Genomic DNA, 23387 nt, shown 5'->3' with positions numbered 1-23387 from the left:
CATGCACACAGATGTATTTTTGACTACATTCATACATGCATGCAGAAATGCCTACATCCACATATTAATATTTAAATTAAATTTTGGCTCATTTCTAAAACATGTGTTTATTTCTCCAGAACTACAGGATGCTTTGTCTAATGGGCGGATGTTTTCTGAAACCTAAGCTCTGTTCCCTCAGTGCTTTGGTTTTCCAGCATATCATGATCCTCCTACTGCTGACAGACTCTAACAGAGGTAACTGTTACACAAACACTGAGCGAGTTTTAAGTGGAAACATTATTTCAATTAAAATCAATTTATCAAAGCCAGCTACATTTCTGTTCACTCGGTCTGTAGCACTATTTAAGAATCTTTGTCTTTCCAGGCCAGCCTCAGGGAGACAGACCCTCACAAACTGTAGTGACATCAGTCGCGGATGATGTCATCTTGCCGTGCCACCTTGAACCTGCAGAAGATGCTGTTTCTGAGAGTGTGGAGTGGGGGAGGCCTGACCTGGAACCCAGATTTGTCCATGTGTGGCATGAAGGTCAGAACTTTTTAGACAACCAAAACCCGTCTTACAGAGGAAGAACGTCAGTGTCCGTCGACAAACTGAAGCATGGAGACCTTTCACTGACACTGTCTGCAGTGAAACACTCTGACAATGGAAAATATAGATGCTACTTTCCTGCACAGAAGAAAGAATCGACCATTGAGCTTGTTGTAGGTAAGTTTTGTTGTGCATGTTTTGTATAACTCTCCGATGAAACTGAATTTTTTTCCAGGAGATTCAATAGAGCTGTACCTTCTGATCACAACAAGAGGAAAAGTACTTTTTAAAGGCGTACAGAATGTTTGAACTGCTAAGTGCACCAGTGCTGCTCATGTTGCATTCTTCTTTCTTGTTTGGGTCTGTCCAGCACATTTGGGATCAGGTGTAGTTATCCTTTGGTCCCTTTACGATAAACAAAAACAAAACTCTGCCATTCAAATGTAGGCACAGTCGGGCTTTTGTGAGAAGACCTCTTGTGTGATGTTATCGAGTGTTGGTCAGCTTTGCAACAGTAGTTACATTTATGACCAGGAGAGGGCACAAAACACCATCATTTATAGTTTTGATGTGTTGCAATGTGCAGTATATAAATGTGTAATTTATTTATAATTTCTCCTTTCAATAGGTTCTGTCTCCTCACCGGTCATATCTGGGATTAACATGAATGGCAAAGGATTAATTCTACAGTGTGAGTCTGAAGGCTGGTAGCCTTTAGGTGCTGTAACTGGACGGTGAGGGAAACCATCTCTCTGCTGGACGTACAGAGACAGTCAGAGGTCCTGATGACCTCTATACTGTCAGCAGCAGACTGACTGTGGAGGAGAGACGAGAACAGACAGGTGAGAAGGGCGGTGAAGCTTATATGGGCACATGACAGGACATGAGTGATTGAGGTGTGGTCCTGCTCCTGAACTTCAGCGAAACTTCATCTCCATATAGTGAAGATGTTTCAATGTCTTATTTTGTAATGAATTATATATGATTATTATTGTCGGTCAGCAAGTTAGCACAGTTTTTGTGCACATTTTGAATAATGCTGCTAAATGTCTTTTTACATCATCTATATCATCTTGTTTTAACTGCTCCAGTGGAGCTGCACTGTATAGACACAAATTATTAATTTTAAATATTACCAATACAGTGGTCAAGTCATACACTGGTGCTGGTTTGATCACAACACCACCATATATATACCTATATACCTACTATACTATCACACCATCTATGTGATTATGATTTCTTTTGTTTTTTATGACATGACAGAAAATAAAACTTTTAAGGAGCCCATTGAGGAGGAGAAGAAGGCTGATTCTGAGAGGAGGACAGAGGAATGGGAGAACCTTTTACAAGTGAATGAAACACTGATCGAACATAAGTATAAATTGAAGTACTTAAGAGACAAACTGACTGCACAGCTGGAGGAGGTGGAGAGAGAGAAGGCAAAGAACCAGGAGAAGATCCAGTCTATTCCTCGACATGCCAGCTCCAGCAATAAAGAAAAGCAAGTACTACAGGAGCACATAATAGAACTGGACAGGATAAAACCAGGTCTTAATGTATGTCAAAAGGAGGCAACAGAACAGTTCGTAGCATTAGACGTTCTTATACAGGAAACAGCTCGAGGAGATAAAGAGCCAGAGAGATTCACCGACACTCAGAAACTCAGAGCAGTCAGAGAGTGAATATAAAGGAACATTTTACAAAGTGTTACAAATAAAAAAAGGTTGATTAATAAAAATCAGATTTAAACCTGGGTTTCCATTTCAATATTGTTTCTGTTAACTATTAACTTTACAGTCACAACCCGTCTTTCTAGAGGGGCCTCAACTTTAAAAAATCCTTTAAAATGTTTCTCTCTGGCTAAAAGTAAAGAGACTTTTGTAACGTTGTATAATATAATGTAATGCTAATAGAGCAAACAGCTTTCTGTTTGAGTCTACTCGCAAACTATCTGTTCACCTGAAGTTATACCATTTTCTTGTGTTTTCATGTGTAGCATGATTCCTCATAGTCAGCCTTTCAAATGATAATGACCTATGATCGACCTTATAATAGTCCATTTGATAACCAGCCATCAGTCATGTAAGCCAGGGATTCCCAAAGTGGTGTGCGCGTGAGGATGGATCAGATGGATCTGCTTTTTGTCCCTGTGATCTGTTTCTGAGCCTCTGCATGTGTCACTCTAACTTTCTTTACCTGGTGGATGGTGTGAAACTTTATTGCAGTTTGATTCAAATGAAGCTGCTGATGTTCTCATTTCCATATCCACTATGTTCTGTTTGGTGATTGTAATTTAAACTTCAATTTTTCTTTTATTTGGCTGAAAATATGACAGCATGTTCCCGTCTTCTGTCATGATGGGCCTGTCTGCCTGTGTTTCTCCTCACCCTCACTCGTCTTCTTTGCTCTTTAAAGTGAGGACTTGTGCGTGACTTTGTTGCAGTGTAGTTGGAGTTGAATGTAAGAGCGCATTGTTGTGATCTGTTGAATATTTTGAATTTCTTGATTATTTGTGCAGAATTAAACTTGATGCCTTTAATGCACCTATAAATAGGCTATGTTGCGTTTTCTTTTTTGTTTTGTTTTTTAACTGTCGGGGGTCGGGGGTACATCGACCGGGTCGGGATGTAGAAGGGGGTGTGTTGCATAAAATGTTTGGGAACCGCAGATGTAAGAAAATTTCTACTTCTTTAGTGTGCACATGTTAATCTAACTAAGATCACATTCTCCAGCAAACATGTACACCAGCCTGTGCAGATTAAGATGAACAGGCAGCTAATTTGTCATCCCTTAAAGTGTAGCCCACTGCAGATAGCTAGGAGCTAACTAGATGTTTAACACATTATTGACCCCCTTATCAATACGACTAATCTTTAAGCTATTACAGTTGCAGAGCGTTAGCTTACGGTCAAACCGTTGTGGTTCTTGGAGCCATTTTTTGATGTTTGAGATTTTATTATATTATCATTTTTTGATTCACCATTAAATGCATCGTGGCCGCAGTAAAGCAGCCGCCGACCTCTATGTCCACATATAGAAGAGAGAAAGGAGGAGGCAGGTGATGGCAGGTGAATGGTTAGACGGGGAGACGGAAATAAATAAATACTATGATAATAAATACATGATTTTGATGCACTGCACCGAACTCCGGTAATGTTTTTAAACATCAGAGTGAGTCAGAAACAATGAACAGTGACTTTATTTGACCACAGTCGAGCACAATGAGTTTATTTAAAAAACAGCATCTACAGACGTGAGCCAGCAGAGCAGAGAGAACCGAGTGGTTTAGCTGCTCCGCTGCAATAAAGATAGACACGAATTCTTTTATTTAGCTCAACCGCTTGAATTAAAACGTGATGAAAAAGTCACACCAACCCATGTTCAAAAAGTGTTTTAAAAAGCCATTTACTCAGAACTTATAAAACTCATGCAAAATCACAACCATATATTCCTTTATACTAAATGTATGGTTTTATTTTGTGTAGTCTTTTGTTATTTATATAGACAACTCTTGATCAATATTTTTTTACAAAGGTCAAAAACATCAGTGTGTGAAGATAAAAGAATTACTCTGCCATAGAGTGATTAAATACGTCACAGAATTACATGTTTCATATAAAACATGAAAAACATATTATTTGAAAGCCAATATAACATCAAATGTGTAAGCTGCGTGTATAGGATTTACTGCTTCAATCATTCTCTCGTATTAGGTTTTAGAAACATCAGAAGAAAAGAAAGGAAAAAAGGTTTGCTGAAAATGTGTTCATTGAAATGTACAGGAAGGTGTAACGTGGATGTAAAAACAAAATACAATAAAAAGTTTGAACTGATATTCTTAAGAGATCTTTGGAGAGCATCATTTAGCTGTGCATGTTCCCACCATCAAGGACGTTTACTAAACACAAAATGTGTATATTTGTTTTAGTGTATCTGCATCTTCTTTATTTAGAGACAATAAAAATACTCAGTTTACATAGGTTTTTTAAACCCTGCCATACCGATGTCAGTAGTGACCACAGAGTGTCTGTTTAAGAGATACAGCAGGTCCATTCTTGTAAGCAGCCTTCTCAAATGTGTGCAGAGACACAATGTGGTTAAACTGTCACTCTTTAACAAACCAGCATCACTATTTTAAAAACACCCTGCTGTCAGTAAGTTGAGGGCGTGATCTGCTTAAAGGTGCAGGAACAGTTCCCATGTCATACAGTTTCTTTACTTTTATGATGTTAACTAAAATGTACAGATATCATTAAATTCACAGTCACAAAGTTAACAGTTGTAATGATAGTTTCATTTCTTTTGTCGTGTTACTATATCCTTCTAACTTTTGCTGTGCTTTATTAAACAACCATAAGCTTGGTTATGTTTCAGTTTTATGTCTTGTCATGTGTACACATTTTAAGTTTTGCATGTGTCATTAAATGCAGTCACATTTCAGAGTTTTGGATATGCAGCAAAGGACAAAGGAATGCGTCAGGTGGTCTTTGTAAAGTGACTTTGTCTTCATGCCAAAGTACCAATAATCAGGCTACCTTTATCATCAGGTCAGCTGACAGTCTTCGTCATGGTGCAGGGCTCTATTCATATGCAGTTTGTTGAGACGAGGCTATTTTCTGCTGTTGGTTACCTGGAAGACACACAGAAATATAGAAGTGTGGTAAAGTGATAAGAATAATGAACATAACTTATATTATCAAAGACTGTAACATTTAAAGACAAAACCATTTGTTAAATTTTCTTTTAATACTGCTTGTTATTTTGGCTAGTATTGTGAATCTGAATGATTGTACTATGCATTTAATATAAATTATTATGTAGATGACACTTGATTTATAATTACAATGTAAGAGTTACTGGCTTAAATTTGTAATTAATTAATCATGTTATTTTAACCTTTATGAAACAACAGTCAGTCGTCTCTCATTTGGAAGGTTCGGGGTTCAATCCCGGTCATGTCCAAGCGTCTGAACCCCGAACTGCTCCCGGTGGCAGAGCCAACGGGTATGAATGTGCATAGGTCTGATTAGAGATTAGCACTTGGGCCTCTGCCATCAGTGTGTAAATGAGTGTGTGAATGGGTGAATGTGACATGTAGTGTCAAAGCAGCTTTGAGTGGTCGGAAGACGAGCGCAAGATAATTACAGTCCATTTAAGTACGGTCCATTCATACCACTTGATCATAAAACTATCATAATAAGAATTGACAATATTGCTCAACTCCACATATTCAATCTGTAGAGTCTGACCTTCTGAATGCCTTGATTTGTCGGTATCAGGTACGTAGGCATCTCCTTTTATGTACAGAAATATGAAGAAAAAAACAATCGTTATTCAATATTTCAGCAAAAAAAAACTAAAGTTATATACAATTATTGAACTTCTGTAGCAGTTAGCAGAGTAGCTGTTGTCAGGTGTTCATAAACAAGATGAGTATAAACAAACATAGAGTTATAAAAGACATTTCCTAAACTTCCGCTATGTTGAAGAAATATTTTGCAGAGGACACACAATTTTATTTTTCTGTGAATCCAAAACAAATATTGATGATTTGTTTTTTATCATCGGAGGGCTGGTACAGATTATCTTAAAATCGTGTTCTACTTCAAAACTTAATAAATTAATTCACAATATTTTTCAAATTAATATAAATTTAAAGATTGATCATTTTTAGGTTGTCTTCAAGTCAAACTGATAAGTTCTAAATCCATAACATCAGTAGCTGAAGAAAGTGTTCATTTGAAAGCTGGGCTTTTTAAAATGACGTGCTCGTGTAATGAACAAACAGATATAAGCAAATAGAACAAGGTGATTTCAGTGTTGCACAAACCGTGATCTCGGCTGGAATGAACAATATTCAGCTTGAAATTGAATAGTGTGTCCATTTCATATGAGACATGATTTGATGTTGTGTAAGCTACATTGTCAGTAACAATTGTGAACAATATTTGTTTTATGAAATAAAATCAATAAAGTACCTCGCTTCTTCTTCTTTATAGTCACAACAGCATAAGTGACATCACTCATGACTGACTCTTGACAGCCTGAAATATAAACGTTGATCCATTATTCCAATAGAAAAAGTAGAAAGTTATGGTGTTTGGATACTAAGCCAATTATAAAAGGTTTCTTTATCTGTTCCTTAATATGAATACCTTTTTTTCCCTTGTGTTTCATGACGTTGGCATATGTGTCACTTAGTGGCTCGGCTACACCTGCTAGTTCATACTCTGTAACAAGACAAGCAAACAAATAAGAAAGTAAATAAACAGAACAAGTATTTAGTAGTATTAAGATAGACACAAAACATTAGGACTTTAAAATGATTGAGACTGGAAAATAAAAGTAATTTATTCACTGTTGAATGCTAAATCACCTACACTGCCATGTAATGATTCATGAATGTAAACTCACCTGGCTCTGATTCTGTTTGGGGCGTTTTGGATGAAAAGCATGCTGCTGCACAAAAACAGAAATAATGGCATCAATGAAAATGGAAATTGAGAACTAATGAAGAAACATGAACTAAAAGAAGGTGGTGATAACTGGATGATGTAATAAAACCCCATGGAACAATGAGTCCACTGTAAATGTCACCCTGTGGTCAACTTCCTTCAGAGAATTCAAAATGAACAAATGTATACATGTTTACATCTTTTTCATACCTCTGTGTTTCCGACACTGGAGTATTCCCACCACTGACAGCAGAACAGCTACACACAAAATGGTGAAGACAACAGATAACAGGGTGGAGGGTTGATTGGATCCAGGGTAGGGTGGATGAAGAGAAGATTGTTGAGACTCTTGAGTTGTTGTGTCTTTGGATTTGGGAGTAATATTTGCTGCCATCACTATAAGAAAACGTAGTTTGACAGCACATGAGTGTTGAACAATGTAAAGTTTTGACATGATCAGGCTTTATGCGGAGTGTTTCAAATTGTCTGAAATGAACAAAATATGTCAAGATGTAAAAAAAGGCATGATTCACATTTTCAAGTCTTCAACATTTTCATTCTGTCAACAACTATTTCCCCATTCCTAACATGCCGTAGTGACAACAATCTATTTTCAGTAATACTTATGGCACAGCTGCAGACACGGTAATATTGCTCTTTGGTGCAGACCTAAATAAACTGGGAACTATCAGATGGATTACCATGAAACTTTGTCGAGACATTCATGGTCTCCAGTCTTTTTCCTCTAGCAACACTGATGTTGACATTTGTAAGAAAAAAACATTTCAAGTATTGTGAGCCGTAATGACCATTGCAACCTTAAGAATCCACAACTTCAAGTCAGAATGATTCTTATTAATCCTAAATATATAGTCAAGATATTGAAACAATACAGTTAAAACAAAACTGTTGTATAATTTAATGTCTCACCTCTGACAGCCAGCCAGCTCTCTGGTGATTCTCCTGCTCCAATTATTTTGCACTTGTAGAGTCCTTCATTGGACTTAGACACATTGTGAATGGTCATCTTGCCTTTATATCCAGTGTCTTTCAAAAGACCATCTTTATAGAAATCAGCTGTCAGCAGGTAGGGTGGTGCTTTTTTTCTACAGCGCAGAGAGATGCTCTGTCCTTCCATCACAGGGAGAGCAGGACTCTCCAGGATCACAACACCAGCTGAACAACAAGAAAAAAAATCTGAGAACACCAACATTGAACCGCCAAGGAGCATGAAGCAAGGTGACACTGTAAGTGCATCAACCTAAAATACAATGCTAATTTACTACAACCCCAGATTTTTGTTTTTAGACACATTTTGTCATCTTCATAATAAATTAAAAAAAATTCTGTTTTTTAAAACATACCAGTGACAATAATGTTAAGAGTGTTGCTTCTCTCCCCCTCTCCGTTTTCACACCAGTATTCTCCACTGTAAGATATGTAGGCAGGTTTAAAAGTCATAGATCCAGTTGAATTTTCCCATGGAGTTGTATTTGAGTGAATCCTTTTTATAACTCTCCATTCAGTTGGGCCACGAAACCCAGAACAACTTAAGAAGATGGATTCATATTCAAAGAACTGCAGTCTGGGCGGTTCAATATGAGGAAAAGCTGCGTCTGTGACAGAAAAAAATAAATAAATGTATGACATCTTTTCCCCCAATTTGATATCCACTGTTTCAGAAAAAAATGTCCACAATTTAACGTAAAGTGTAGACATATAATTCAGTAAATCTCACATTTAAAGAGGAAGAATGATTAATGCTGTGCAAATAACAACCTGACATACTCATAATTAATGTTCAAAGACTAAACATATAGAAATGTTGTGTTCTAAATAATGAACAAACTTTAACTCACCAGCTCTCTGAGCACAGTGAGTGTGTTGGGCAGCGATCAGCAGCAGTAGATTCACCACTGGAGCAACAAACAAAGAGAGCAGCATATGAGACACAGATGTCTGAAGTTTTACAATTACTTTGAGCTAATGAAAACATGACACGACTGCACATAAAAACTGGCAGCTCATCAAACAACACATCTGCTCGGATAACATATTACTTTTAGTTGAAATATAACTACTAATTTACTTGTCGTATCATCAACCTGAAGGCAAGTGTGCATTCTTCAATGTTTCATTAGTTGAGGTCAGAGAGCCCATGAGCACATATCATTTTGGCTCTTCACTTGGATAGTCCTTAAATATAATGATGGTTACAAAATAACCCTGACTTTACAGAAGACTAAATTCTGTGAACCGAAGCCAACGTAAACCACACCATTTCAAAAGAAGTAAAGAGGGCTTCTACAAAACATTTCACTTCCTATATTGTACCTTGATTTGAACTTGATTTGAAAGTTTTAAGTGCATTTTAAATCTATCCTTTTTCAGACTTCAGAGTAAAACACGAAAGCAGACTTACACAGTCTGATGCAAAGCGAAGTGATCTCCATGTTGTCTTGCTGCTGACTGTCTGAGACTGAATAAAAACTAAATATATGATATAGGCTAAAGTGTAGGGCTTCCTTTTCCTGTGCACAGAGGGGCTGTGGCTGTTTATAGCATGAAACCATTTGAAGGCCTCGGCTGCTCTCAGGGACAAAAATACTTTAACTCAGCTGGTTAACCATCATAGCAAGTTTTTTCTAATGTAAACTAGCAAACTTAAACAACAGAGGGGTATTTTACAGTTTTTACACGGAGAGTTCAGGTAAGTACTCTTCGGTCTGTGAAAACAGTATATTGTCATCTATGGCTCTGGTGAACCTCTGTCAAGCCTAGGAAGATAATTCTGATAATGAATATTTGTTATGGTTCTTAGACTGCTGATTATTTGTAGGAATCTTGATCATAAACGTGGAACCTGCAGTTTAAGAATATAAAGTAAAAGAGCAGCGTGTGCTGTGGTGACAGTGTCACGTATGAACATGTTAAAGTAGTTCTACTCTGCCCTCTGCTGCAAATCAACAACTTATTACCATCGCAAACACTTCAATCCTTTATTTTGGCAAGACAACAAAAAAAGTCCACAGTATTAAAGTCCACATTCACACAGCACTTATCTTATCCATCCTTTATCTTCCGCTTATCCGGGGCCGGGTCACGGTGGCAGCAGGCTCAGCAAGGTGACCTCTACCCAGAAACATTTTTCAGTTCCCGGGGGATTTCAAGGTTTTCCCAGGCCAGACGGGCCAGTCTAATCCCTCCAGCGAGCTCTGGGTCTGCACGGGGTCTCCTCCCAGTTGGACCTGCCCGGAAAACCCCCAAAGGGAGGCGTCCAGGAGGCATCCTAATCAGATGGCCGAAACACCTCAACTGGCTCCTTTCGACGCGAAGGAGAAGCAGCTCTACTCCGAGCTGAGCCCGGACACCCTCCGAAAGAAACTCATTTCGGCCACTTGTATCCGCGATCTCATTCTTTCAGTCACTACCCAAAGCTCGTGACCACAGGTGAGGGTTGGAATGTAGATCAACTGGTAAATCGAAAGCTTTGCCTTCAGGCTCAGCTCCCTCTTCACCACAATGGTCCAGTACAATGCCTGCATTACTCCTGATGCTGCACCGATCCGCCTGTCAATCTCACAATCCATTTTACCCTCACTCGTGAACAAGACCCCGAGATACTTAAACTCCCTCACTTGATGCAGAGACTCACTCCCCACCTGGAAGGGGGCAATCCAGCATCCTCCGGCAGAGAACCATGGCCTCAGACTTGGAGGTAGTGACTCTCATCCCAACCATGTCACACTCAGCTGCAAACTGCCCCAATGCCCGCTGGAGGTCAAAGCTTGATGAATCCAACAGGACAACATCATCTGCAAAAAGCAGAGATGAAATTCTGAGGTCCCCAAACTGAAAAAACCCTCCTTCCCCCAGCTGTGTCCATCAACAAACTGAAGCATGGAGACCTTTCATTGAGAGTCTCTGCAGTGAAACACTCTGACAATGGAAAATATAGATGCTACTTTCCTGCACAGAAGAAAGAATCGACCATTGAGCTTATTGTTGGTAAGATGTTAAGTTTTGTTGTGCATGTTTTGTATAACTCTCAGATGAAACTGAATTTTTTCCCAGGAGATTCAATAGAGCTGTACCTTCACATCACAACAAGAGGAAAAGTACTTTTTAAAGGCGTACAGAATGTTTGAACTGCTAAGTGCACCAGAGCTGCTCATGTTGCATTCTCCTTTCTTGTTTGGGTCTGTCCAGCACATTTGGGATCAGGTGTAGTTATCCTTTGGTCCCTTTACGATAAACAAAAACAAAACTCTGCCATTCAAATGTAGGCACAGTCGGGCTTTTGTGAGAAGACCTCTTGTGTGATGTTATCGAGTGTTGGTCAGCTTTGCAACAGTAATTACATTTATGACCAGGAGAGGGCACAAAACACCATCATTTATAGTTTTGATGTGTTGCAATGTGCAGTATATAAATGTGTAATTTATGTAAATTTCTACTTTCAATAGGTTCTGTCTCCTCACCGGTCATAACTGGGATTAACATGAATGGCAAAGGATTGGTTCTACAGTGTGAGTCTAAAGGCTGGTAGCCTTTAGGTGCTGTGGCTGGACGGTGAGGGAAACCATCTCTCTGCTGGACGTACAGAGACAGTCAGAGGTCCTGATGACCTCTATACTGTCAGCAGCAGACTGACTGTGGAGGAGAGACGAGAACAGACAGGTGAGAAGGGCGGTGAAGCTTATATGGGCACATGACAGGACATGAGTGATTGAGGTGTGGTCCTGCTCCTGAACTTCAGCGAAACTTCATCTCCATATAGTGAAGATGTTTCAATGTCTTATTTTGTAATGAATTATATATGATTATTATTGTCGGTCAGCAAGTTAGCACAGTTTTTGTGCACATTTTGAATAATGCTGCTAAATGTCTTTTTACATCATCTATATCATCTTGTGGAGCCCATTGAGGATGAGAAGAAGGCTGATTCTGAGAGGAGGACAGAGGAATGGGAGGACCTTTTACAAGTGAATGAAACACTGATCGAACATAAGTATAAATTGAAGTACTTAAGAGACAAACTGACTGCACAGCTGGAGGAGGTGGAGAGAGAGAAGGCAAAGAACCAGGAGAAGATCCAGTCTATTCCTCGACATGCCAGCTCCAGAAATAAAGAAAAGCAAGTACTACAGGAGCACACAGTAGAACTGGAAAGGATAAAACCAGGTCTTAATGAATGTCAAAAGGAGGCAACAAAACAGTTCGTAGCATTAGAAGTTCTTATACAGGAAACAGCTCGAGGAGATAAAGAGCCAGAGAGATTCACCGACACTCAGAAACTCAGAGCAGTCAGAGAGTGGATATAAATGAACATTTTACAAAGAGTTTCAAATAAAAAAGGACCATTAATAAAAATTTTAAACAGATTTAAACCTGGGTTTCCATTTCAATATTGTTTCTATTAACTATTAACTTTACAGTCACAACCCGTCTTTCTAGAGGGGCCTCAACTTTAAAAAATCCTTTAAAATGTTTCTCTCTGGCTAAAAGTAAAGAGACTTTTGTAACGTTGTATAATATAATGTAATGCTAATAGAGCAAACAGCTTTCTGTTTGAGTCTACTCGCAAACTATCTGTTCACCTGAAGTTATACCATTTTCATGTGTTTTCATGTTTTAGCATGATTCCCCACAGTCAGCCTTTCAAATGATAATGACCTATGATCAACCTTATAATAGTCCATTGGATAACCAGCCATCAATCATGTAAGCCAGGGATTCCCAAAGTGGTGTGCGCGTGAGGATGGATCCGATGGATCTGCTTTTTGTCCCTGTGATCTGTTTCTGAGCCTCTGCATGTGTCACTCTAACTTTCTTTACCTGGTGGATGGTGTGAAACTTTATTGCAGTTTGATTCAAATGAAGCTGCTGATGTTCTAATTTCCATATCCACTATGTTCTGTTTGGTGATTGTAATTTAAACTTCAATTTTTCTTTTATTCGGCTGAAAATATGACAGCATGTCCCCCGTCTTCTGTCATGATGGGCCTGTCTGCCTGTGTTTCTCCTCACCCTCACTTGTCTTCTTTGCTCTTTAAAGTGAGGACTTGTGCGTGACTTTGTTGCAGTGCAGTTGGAGTTGAATGTAAGAGCGCATTGTTGTGATCTGTTGAATATTTTGAATATCTTGATTTTTTGTGCAGAATTAAACTTGACGACTTTAATTGTCGGGGGTACATCGACCTGGTCGGGATGTAGAAGGGGGTGCGTTGCATAAAATGTTTGGGAACCGCTGATGTAAGAAAATTTCTACTTCTTTAGTGTGCACATGTTAATCTAACTAAGATCACATTCTCCAGCAAACATTTACACCAGCCTGTGCAGATTAAGATGAACAGGCAGTTGATTTGTCATCCCTTAAAGTGTAGCCCACTGCAGTTAGCTAGGAGCTAACTAGATGTTTAACACATTATTGACCCCCTTATCAATACGACTATTCTTTAAGCTATTACAGTTGCAGAGCGTTAGCTTACGGTCAAACCGTTGTGGTTCTTGGAGCCATTTTTTGATGTTTGAGATTTTATTATATTATCATTTTTTGATTCACCATTAAATGCATCGTGGCCGCAGTAAAGCAGCCGCCTACCTCTATGTCCACATATAGAAGAGAGAAAGGAGGAGGCAGGTGATGGCAGGTGAATGGTTAGACGGGGAGACGGAAATAAATAAATACTATGATAATAAATACATGATTTTGATGCACTGCACCGAACTCCGGTAATGTTTTTAAACATCAGAGTGAGTCAGAAACAATGAACAGTGACTTTATTTGACCACAGTCGAGCACAATGAGTTTATTTAAAAAACAGCATCTACAGACGTGAGCCAGCAGAGCAGAGAGAACCGAGTGGTTTAGCTGCTCCGCTGCAATAAAGATAGACACGAATTCTTTTATTTAGCTCAACCGCTTGAATTAAAACGTGATGAAAAAGTCACACCAACCCATGTTCAAAAAGTGTTTTAAAAAGCCATTTACTCAGAACTTATAAAACTCATACAAAATCACAACCATTCCTTCTTATATACTATATTTATGGTTTTATTTTGTGTAGTCTTTCGTTATTGATATAGACAACTCTTGATCAATATTTTTTTTACAAAGGTCAAAAACATCAGTGTGGGGGTGCTGGTTTAGCTCGGTTGGTAGAGCAGGCGCCCCATATACAGAGGCTGCAGTCCTCGTTGCACTGATCGCAGGTTCGACTCCCAGTCTGCCGATCATTTGGTGCATGTCGTCCCCCGCTCTCTCCTCCCTACATTTCCTGTCTATCTTCAGCTGTCCTATCAATTAAAGGCAAAAAAACCCCAAAATATAATCTTAAAAAAAAACAAAAAAAAACAGTGTGTGAAGATAAAAGAATTACTCTGCCATAGAGTGATTAAATACGTCACAGAATTAAATGTTTCATATAAAACATGAAAAACATATTATTTGAAAGCCAATATAACATCAAATGTGTAAGCTGCGTGTATAGGATTTACTGCTTCAATCATTCTCTCGTATTAGGTTTTAGTAACATCAGAAGAAAAGAGAGGAAAAAAGGTTTGCTGAAAATGTGTTCATTGAAATGTACAGGAAGGTGTAACGTGGATGTAAAAACAAAATACAATAAAAAGTTTGAACTAAATACTCATCTTACATTTGTTTATTTAAACCCTGATGTCAGTAGTGACCACAGAGTGTCTGTTTAAGAGATGCAGCAGGTCCATTCTTGTAAGCAGCCTTCTCAAATGTGTACAGAGACACATTGTGGTTAAACTGTCACTCTTTGACAAACCAGCATCACTATTTAAAAAACACCCTGATGCTGTCAGTAAGTTGAGGGAGTGATCTGCTTAAAGGTGCAGGAACAGTTCTATTGTTTCCATGTCATACAGTTTCTTTACTTTTATGATGTTAACTAAAATGTACATATATCATTCAATTCACAGTCACAAAGTTAACAGTTGTAATGATAGTTTCATTTCTTTTGTCGTGTTACTATATCCTTCTAACTTTTGCTGTGCTTTATTAAACAACCACAAGCTTGGTTATGTTTCAGTTTTATGTCTTGTCATGTGTATGCATTTTAAGTTTTGCATGTGTCATTAAATGCAGTCACATTTCAGAGTTTTGGATATGCAGCGAAGGACAAAGGAACGCGTCAGGTGGTCTTTGTAAAGTGACTTTGTCTTCATGCCAAAGTACCAATAATCAGGCTACCTTTATCATCAGGTCAGCTAACAGTCTTCGTCATGGTGCAGGGCTCTATTGATATGCAGTTTGTTGAGATGAGGCTATTTTCTGCTGTTGGTTACCTGGAAGACACACAGAAATATAGAAGTGTGGTAAAGTGATAAGAATAATGAACATAACTTATATTATCAAAGATTGTAACATTTAAAGACAAAACCATTTGTTACATTTTCTTATAACACTGCTTGTTATTTTGGCTAGTATTGTGAATCTGAATGACTGTACTGTACTATGCATTTAAAGGTCCCATATTATGCAAAATTCACTTTGGAATGGTTTCCTAACAATAACATGCGCCCCCTGCCTGTCTACAAACCCCCCGAAATGAGAAAGGTCTATCCTCTCCTCTCTTGCTTGCTCCACTTTTCAGAAAATGTGTACTGAAACAGCCTGATTGCAGCTTTTCCCTATATGACGTCATGAAGGGCAATAACACCTCCTCCATTTTGGTGACCCTGCCCCAGGTAAATGTTTGGTCTGCCCCCTGAAACTTCCTCGTGGGCGCTATTTTTTTCCTCTCGCAAACGCTGCTCCGGTAAAATAAACATGGCGAAGGTACGGGCAAAGCACGGCAGCTGCTCTGTTGTTGGCTGCACAAACGAGCACAGGAGTCTATTTTTACCTCCTTCGTCTGAGGTCATGTTGCTTTACTGTATCGGCCTACCGAGCGTGATAGCCTGTTGAATGTGGTTTTAGCATAGCAGCTAAGGTAAGTTACTGTTGGTAACATAGTTTCTTATACTACGTTAAAACCCGTTACCACCCGTCATCGCGATTACTACAACATTTGCCCTGCAGCTACGATGATAACTTGATGTTGCCACTCGTGTGTCACATCGTTGGAAAGCTACGATCAAGCTCAAGATTTGATTGATATGAACCATTAAAAGATCCAATCACCACAGCGGGTGCAATCAACGGCAACAGAACATAAACAAACATTTACAAACTTGACGCAACTCACCGATGAAGGCTTGCTGTATTCCACTGATACATATTATTTTCATAAATTCACTCCTGGTACATTGCTAACGGTCCACATGATATAATCCAGTAAAGTATTTAGTCCAAAAGCATTATTCCATCAATAAGTTTCCATGGATCGCCGTTCGTCGTTACTAATCGGCCATCATAAATGCCGCATTTCCCCGTGTATTTACTGTAATAACTTCATATTCCCTTTGAACTACCGCTACGTTCCGGTATCAAAGTGGAGGCGAGCTTCTTAGCTTTCTATAGAGTCAACATAAGTTACTACTAGTACTATAAGTACGGTCCATTCATACCACTTGATCATAAAACTATCATAATAAGAATTGACAATGTTGCTCAACTCCACATATTCAATCTGTAGAGGCTGACCTTCTGAAGGCCTCGTATAACTTTCAGAACAAAAGGATCATTTTGAATTAAATACCTCTTTCCTTACGCTGTTGTCCAACAACAGCATACATTGATTTGTCTGTATCAGGTACGTAGGCATCTCCTTTTATATCCAGAAATATGAAGAAAAAAACAATCGTTATTCAATATCTCAACAGAAAAAACTAAAGTTATATACAATGATTGAACTTCTGTAGCAGTTAGCAGAGTAGCTGTTGTCAGGTGTTCATAAACAAGATAAGTATAAACAAACATAAAGTTGTAAAAGACATTTCCTAAACTTCCGCTATGTTAAAGAAATATTTTGCAGAGGACACAATTTTATTTTTCTGTGAATCCAAAACAAATATTTTGATGATTTGTTTTTTATCATCGGAGGGCTGGTACAGATTATCTTAAAATCGTGTTCTACTACAAAACGTAATAAATTAATTCACAATATTTTTCAAATTAATATAAATTTAAAGATTGATCATTTTTAGGTTGTCTTCAAGTCAAACTGATAAGTTCTAAATCCATAACATCAGTAGCTGAAGAAAGTGTTCATTTGAAAGCTGGGCTTTTTAAAATGACGTGCTCGTGTAATGAACAAACAGATGTAAGCAAATAGAACAAGGTGATTTCAGTGTTGCACAAACCATGATCTCGGCTGGAATGAACAATATTCATCTTGAAATTGAACAGTGTGTCTACTTCATATGAGACATGATTTGATGTTGTGTAAGCTACATCGTCAGAACCATTTGTCAACAATATTTTTTTTATGAAATAAAATCAATAAAGTACCTCGCTTCTTCTTCTTTATAGTCACAACAGCATAGGTCACATCACTCATGACTGACTCTTGACAGCCTGAAATATAAACGTTGATCCATTATTCCAATAGAAAAAGTAGAAAGTTATGGTGTTTGGATACTAAGCCAATTATAAAAGGTTTCTTTATCTGTTCCTTAATATGAATACCTTTTTTTTTCTTGTGTTTCATGACGTTGGCATATGTGTCACTTAGTGGCTCGGCTACACCTGCTAGTTCATACACTGTAACAAGACAAGCAAACAAATAAGAAAGTAAATAAACAGAACAAGTATTTAGTGGTATTAAGATAGACACAAAACATTTGGACTTTAAAATGATTGAGACTGGAAAATAAAAGCAATTTATTCACTGCTGGATGCTAAATCACCTACACTGCCATGTAATGATTCATGAATGTAAACTCACCTGGCTCTGATTCTGTTTGGGGTGTTTTGGATGAAAAGCATGCTGCTGCACAAAAACAGAAATAATGGCATCAATGAAAATGGAAATTGAGAACTAATTAAGAAACATGAAATAAAATAAGGTGGTGATAACTGGATGATGTAATAAAACCCCATGGAACAATGAGTCCACTGTTAAATGTCACCCTGTGGTCAACTTCCTTCAGAGAATTCAAAATGAACAAATGTATACATGTATACATCTTTTTCATACCTCTGTGTTTCCGACACTGGAGTATTCCCACCACTGACAGCAGAACAGCTACACACAAAATGGTGAAGACAACTGATAACAGGGTGGACAGTTGATTGGATCCAGGGTAGGGCGGATGAAGAGAAGATTGTTGAGACTCTTGAGTTGCTATAAGAAAATTTAGTTTGACAGCACATGAGTGTTGAACAATGTGAAATTTTTGACATGTCTTGACGTGTTTGAATTGTCTGAAATGAAATGTAAAAAAAGGCATGATTCACATTTTCAAATATGTCTGTCGACAAATGTTTCCCAATTACTAACATGCCGTAGTGACAGCAATCTATTTTCAGTAATACTTATGGCACAGCTGCAGACACGGTAATATTGCTCTTTGGTGCAGACCTAAATTAGCTGGGAACTATCAGATGGATTACCATGAAACTTTGTCGAGACATTCATGGTCTCCACTCTTTTTTCCTCTTGCAACACTGATGTTGACATTTGTAAGAAAGAAACATTTTTAGTATTATGAGCCGTAATGACCATTGCAACCTTAAGAATCCACAACTTCAAGTCAGAATGATTCTTATTAATCCTAAATATATAGTCAAGATATTGAAACAATACAGTTAAAACAAAACTGTTGTATAATATAATGTCTCACCTCTGACAGCCAGCCAGCTCTCTGGTGATTCTCCTGCTCCAATTATTTTGCATTTGTAGAGTCCTTCATTGGACTTAGACACATTGTGAATGGTCATCTTGCCTTTATATTCAGTGTCTTTCAAAAGACCATCTTTATAGAAATCAGCTATGAGGTTGTAGGACGGTGCATTTTTTCTACAGTGCAGAGAGACGCTCTGTCCTTCCATCACAGGGAGAGCAGGACTCTCCAGGATCACATCACCAGCTGAACAACAAGAAAGAAAATCTGAGGACATCAACATTGAACCGCCAAGGAGCATGAAGCAAGGTGACACTGTAAGTGCATCAACCTAAAATACAATGCTAATTTACTACAACCCCAGATTTTTGTTTTTAGACACATTTTGTCATTTTCATAATAAAGAAAAAAACATTCTGTTTTTTAAAACATACCAGTGACAATAATGTTAAGAGTGTTGCTTCTCTCCCCCTCTCCGTTTTCACACCAGTATTCTCCACTGTAAGATATGTAGGCAGGTTTAAAAGTCATAGATCCTGTTGAATTTTCCCATGGAGTTGTATTTGAGTGAATCCTTTTTATAACTCTCCATTCAGTTGGGCCACGAAACCCAGAACAACTTAAGAAGATGGATTCATATTCAAAGAACTGCAGTCTGTGTGGTTCAATATGAGGAAAAGCTGCGTCTGTGACAGAAAAAAATAAATAAATGTATGACATCTTTTCCCCCAATTTGATATCCACTGTTTCAGAAAAAATGTTCCGCAATTTAACGTAAAGTGTAGACATATAATTCAGTAAATCTCACATTTAAAGAGCAAGAATAGTGCATAGTCATATACTGTATAATGTTCAAAGACTAAACATATAGAAATGTTGTGTTCTAAATAATGAACAAACTTTAACTCACCAGCTCTCTGAGCACAGTGAGTGTGTTGGGCAGCGATCAGCAGCAGTAGATTCACCACTGGAGCTACAAACAAAGAGAGCAGCATATGAGACACAGATGTCTTAAGTTTTACAATTACTCTGAGCTAATGAAAACATGACACGACTGCACATAAAAACTGGCAGCTCATCAAACAACACATCTGCTCGGATAACATATTACTTTTAGTTGAAATATAACTACTAATTTACTTGTCGTATCATCAACCTGAAGGCAAGTATGCGTTCTTGAATGTTTAGTTTAGGTCAGAGAGCCCATGAGCACATATCATTTTGGCTCTTAACTTGTATAGTCCTTAAATATAATGATGGTTACAAAATAACCCTGACATAACAGAAGACAAAATTCTGTGAACCGAAGCCACTGTAAACCACACCATTTCAAAAGAAGTAAAGGGGGCTTCTACAAAACATTTCACTTCCTATATTGTACCTTGATTTGAACTTGATTTGAAAGTTTTAAGTGCATTTTAAATCTATCCTTTTTCAGATTTCAGAGTAAAACACGAAAGCAGACTCACACAGTCTGATGCAAAGCGATGTGATCTCCATGTTGTCTTGCTGCTGACTGTCTGAGACTGAATAAAAACTAAATATATGATATAGGCAGTACAGTATAGGGCTTCCTTTTCCTGTGCACAGAGGGGCTGTGGCTGTTTATAGCATGAAACCATTTTAAGGCCTCGGTTGCTCTCAGGGACAAAAATACTTTAATTCAGCTGGTTAACCATCATAGTAAGTTTTTTCTAATGTAAACTAGCAAACTTAAACAACAGAGGGTATTTTACAGTTTTTACACGGAGAGTTCAGGTAAGTACTATTCAGTCTGTGAAAACAGTATATTGTCATCTATGGCTCTGGTGAACCTCTGTCAAGCCTAGGAAGATAATCCTGATGAAGAATATTGGTTATGGTTCTTAAACTGCTGATTATTTGTAGGAATCTTGATAAACACGGAACCTGCAGTTTAAGAATATAAAGTAAAAGAGCAGCGTGTGCTGTGGTGACAGTGTCACGTATGAACATGTTAAAGTAGTTCTACTCTGCCCTCTGCTGCAAATCAACAACTTATTACCATCGCAAACACTTCAATCCTTTATTTTGGCAAGACAACAAAAAAAGTCCACAGTATTAAAGTCCACATTCACACAGCACTTATCTTATCCATCCTTTATCTTCCGCTTATCCGGGGCCGGGTCACGGTGGCAGCAGGCTCAGCAAGGTGACCTAGGTGTCCCTCTACCCAGCAACATTTTTCAGTTCTCGGGGGATTTCGAGGTTTTCCCAGGCCAGACGGGATATCTAATCCCTCCAGCGAGCTCTGGGTCTGCACGGGGTCTCCTCCCAGTTGGACCTGCCCGGAAAACCCCCAAAGGGAGGCGCCCAGGAGGCATCCTAATCAGATGGCCGAAACACCTCAACTGGCTCCTTTCGGCGCGAAGGAGAAGCAGCTCTAGTCCGAGCTGAGCCCGGACACCCTCCGAAAGAAACTCATTTCGGCCACTTGTATCCGCGATCTCATTCTTTCAGTCACTACCCAAAGCTTGTGACCACAGGTGAGGGTTGGAATGTAGATCGACTGGTAAATCAAAAGCTTTGCCTTCAGGCTCAGCTCCCTCTTCACCACAATGGTCCAGTACAATGCCTGCATTATTCCTGATGCTGCACCGATCCGCCTGTCAATCTCACAATCCATTTTACCCTCACTCGTGAACAAGACCCCGAGATACTTAAACTCCCTCACTTGATGCAGAGACTCACTCCCCACCTGAAAGGGGGCAATCCAGCATCCTCCGGCAGAGAACCATGGCCTCAGACTTGGAGGAAGTGACTCTCATCCCAACCATGTCACACACAGCTGCAAACTGCCCCAATGCCTGCTGGAGGTCCCAGCTTGATGAATCCAACAGGACAACATCATCTGCAAAAAGCAGAGATGAAATTCTGAGGTCCCCAAACTGAAAAAACCCTCCTTCCCCCAGCTGTGTCCATCAACAAACTGAAGCATGGAGACCTTTCATTGAGAGTCTCTGCAGTGAAACACTCTGACAATGGAAAATATAGATGCTACTTTCCTGCACAGAAGAAAGAATCGACCATTGAGCTTATTGTTGGTAAGATGTTAATTTTGTTGTGCAAGTTTTGTATAACTCTCAGATGAAACTGAATTTTTTTCCAGGAGATTCAATAGAGCTGTACCTTCCCATCACAACAAGAGGAAAAGTACTTTTTAAAGGCGTACAGAATGTTTGAACTTCTAAGTGCACCAGTGCTGCTCATGTTGCATTCTTCTTTCTTGTTTGGGTCTGTCCAGCACATTTGGGATCAGGTGTAGTTATCCTTTGGTCCCTTTACAATAAACAAAAACAAAACTCTGCTATTCAAATGTAGGCACAGTCAGGCTTTTGTGAGAAGACCTCTTGTGCTATGTTATCGAGTATTGATCAGCTTTGCAACAGTAGTTACATTTATGAGCAGGAGAGGGCACAAAACACCATCATTTATAGTTTTGATGTGTTGCAATGTGCAGTATATAAATGTGTAATTTATTTTTAATTTGTCCTTTCAATAGGTTCTGTCTCCTCACCGGTCATATCTGGGATTAACATGAATGGCAAAGGATTAATTCTACAGTGTGAGTCTGAAGGCTGGTAGCCTGAGGTGCTGTGGCTGGACGGTGAGGGAAACCATCTCTCTGCTGGACGTACAGAGACAGTCAGAGGTCCTGATGACCTCTATACTGTCAGCAGCAGACTGACTGTGGAGGAGAGACGAGAACAGACAGGTGAGAAGGGCGGTGAAGCTTATATGGGCACATGACAGGACAAGAGTGATTGAGGTGTGGTCCTGCTCCTGAACTTCAGCGAAACTTCATCTCCATATAGTGAAGATGTTTCAATGTCTTATTTTGTAATGAATTATATATGATTATTATTGTCGGTCAGCAACTTAGCACAGTTTTTGTGCACATTTTGAATAATGCTGCTAAATGTCTTTTTACATCATCTATATCATCTTGTTTTAACTGCTCCAGTGGAGCTGCACTGTATAGACACAAATTATTAATTTTAAATATTACCAATACAGTGGTCAAGTCATACACTGGTGCTGGTGTTGATCACATCACCAACATATATATACCTATATATCTACTATACTATCACACCATCTATGTGATTATGATTTCTTTTGTTTTTTATGACATGACAGAAAATAAAACTTTTAAGGAGTCCATTGAGGAGGAGAAGAAGGCTGATTCTGATATAACATAAGGCTGACATAAGTATAAATTGAAGTACTTAAGAGACAAACTGACTGCACAGCTGGAGGAGGTGGAGAGAGAGAAGGCAAAGAACCAGGAGAAGATCCAGTCTATTCCTCGACATGCCAGCTCCAGAAATAAAGAAAAGCAAGTACTACAGGAGCACACAGTAGAACTGGACAGGATAAAACCAGGTCTTAATGTATGTCAAAAGGAGGCAACAGAACAGTTTGTAGCATTTGAAGTTCTTATACAGGAAACAGCTCGAGGAGATAAAGAGCCAGAGAGGTGAGATTCAAAGACACACTCAGAGCAGTCAGAGAGTGGATATAAAGGAACATTTTACAAAGTGTTACAAAAAAAAAAAGGTTGATTAATAAAAATCAGATTTAAACCTGGGTTTCCATTTCAATATTGTTTCTGTTAACTA

At 38.7% G+C, this 23387-nt stretch overlaps 2 protein-coding genes across 2 annotated transcripts; one reads left to right on the top strand and one right to left on the bottom strand.

Moving 5' to 3' along the window:
- Positions 1 to 203: 203 nt before the first annotated feature.
- On the top strand, positions 204 to 22967 carry LOC138600488 (butyrophilin-like protein 2). Its single transcript, XM_069671907.1, is given in 4 exon segments — positions 204 to 237; positions 368 to 709; positions 22268 to 22480; positions 22906 to 22967. Coding segments are annotated over 4 exon segments (651 nt in total).
- Positions 5116 to 9443, bottom strand: LOC138601108 (low affinity immunoglobulin gamma Fc region receptor III-A-like). The gene is made up of 8 exons (XM_069672688.1): positions 9413 to 9443; positions 8850 to 8906; positions 8355 to 8606; positions 7921 to 8166; positions 7201 to 7248; positions 6691 to 6765; positions 6514 to 6579; positions 5116 to 5165 (listed from the first exon to the last, which is right to left on the bottom strand). Exons 1-8 carry the CDS (start codon positions 9441 to 9443, stop codon positions 5116 to 5118), a joined length of 825 nt encoding a protein of 274 aa, XP_069528789.1.
- Positions 22968 to 23387: the final 420 nt, after the last annotated feature.

This window comes from Semicossyphus pulcher, unplaced genomic scaffold (genome assembly GCF_022749685.1).
Source record: "Semicossyphus pulcher isolate SPU_LCO1_2020_fin unplaced genomic scaffold, fSemPul1.0.p SCAF_21, whole genome shotgun sequence".
NCBI classification, from domain to species: domain Eukaryota; kingdom Metazoa; phylum Chordata; class Actinopteri; order Labriformes; family Labridae; genus Semicossyphus; species Semicossyphus pulcher.
Note: the sequence above shows the minus strand (reverse complement) of the source record. Positions and strands in the feature narration are given on the sequence as shown.

Bases quoted from the DNA above. Each gene is read 5' to 3' on its own strand.
- LOC138601108 (XM_069672688.1), bottom strand. From the start codon at position 9,443: ATGGAGATCACTTCGCTTTGCATCAGACTGT. The intron at 8,167-8,354 runs GTATGTTTTAAA...CTTGTTGTTCAG, and splicing joins TCTTAACATTATTGTCACTG to CTGGTGTTGTGATCCTGGAG. The intron at 5,166-6,513 runs GTACTTTATTGA...TGTGTCTTCCAG, and splicing joins TATAAAGAAGAAGAAGCGAG to GTAACCAACAGCAGAAAATA.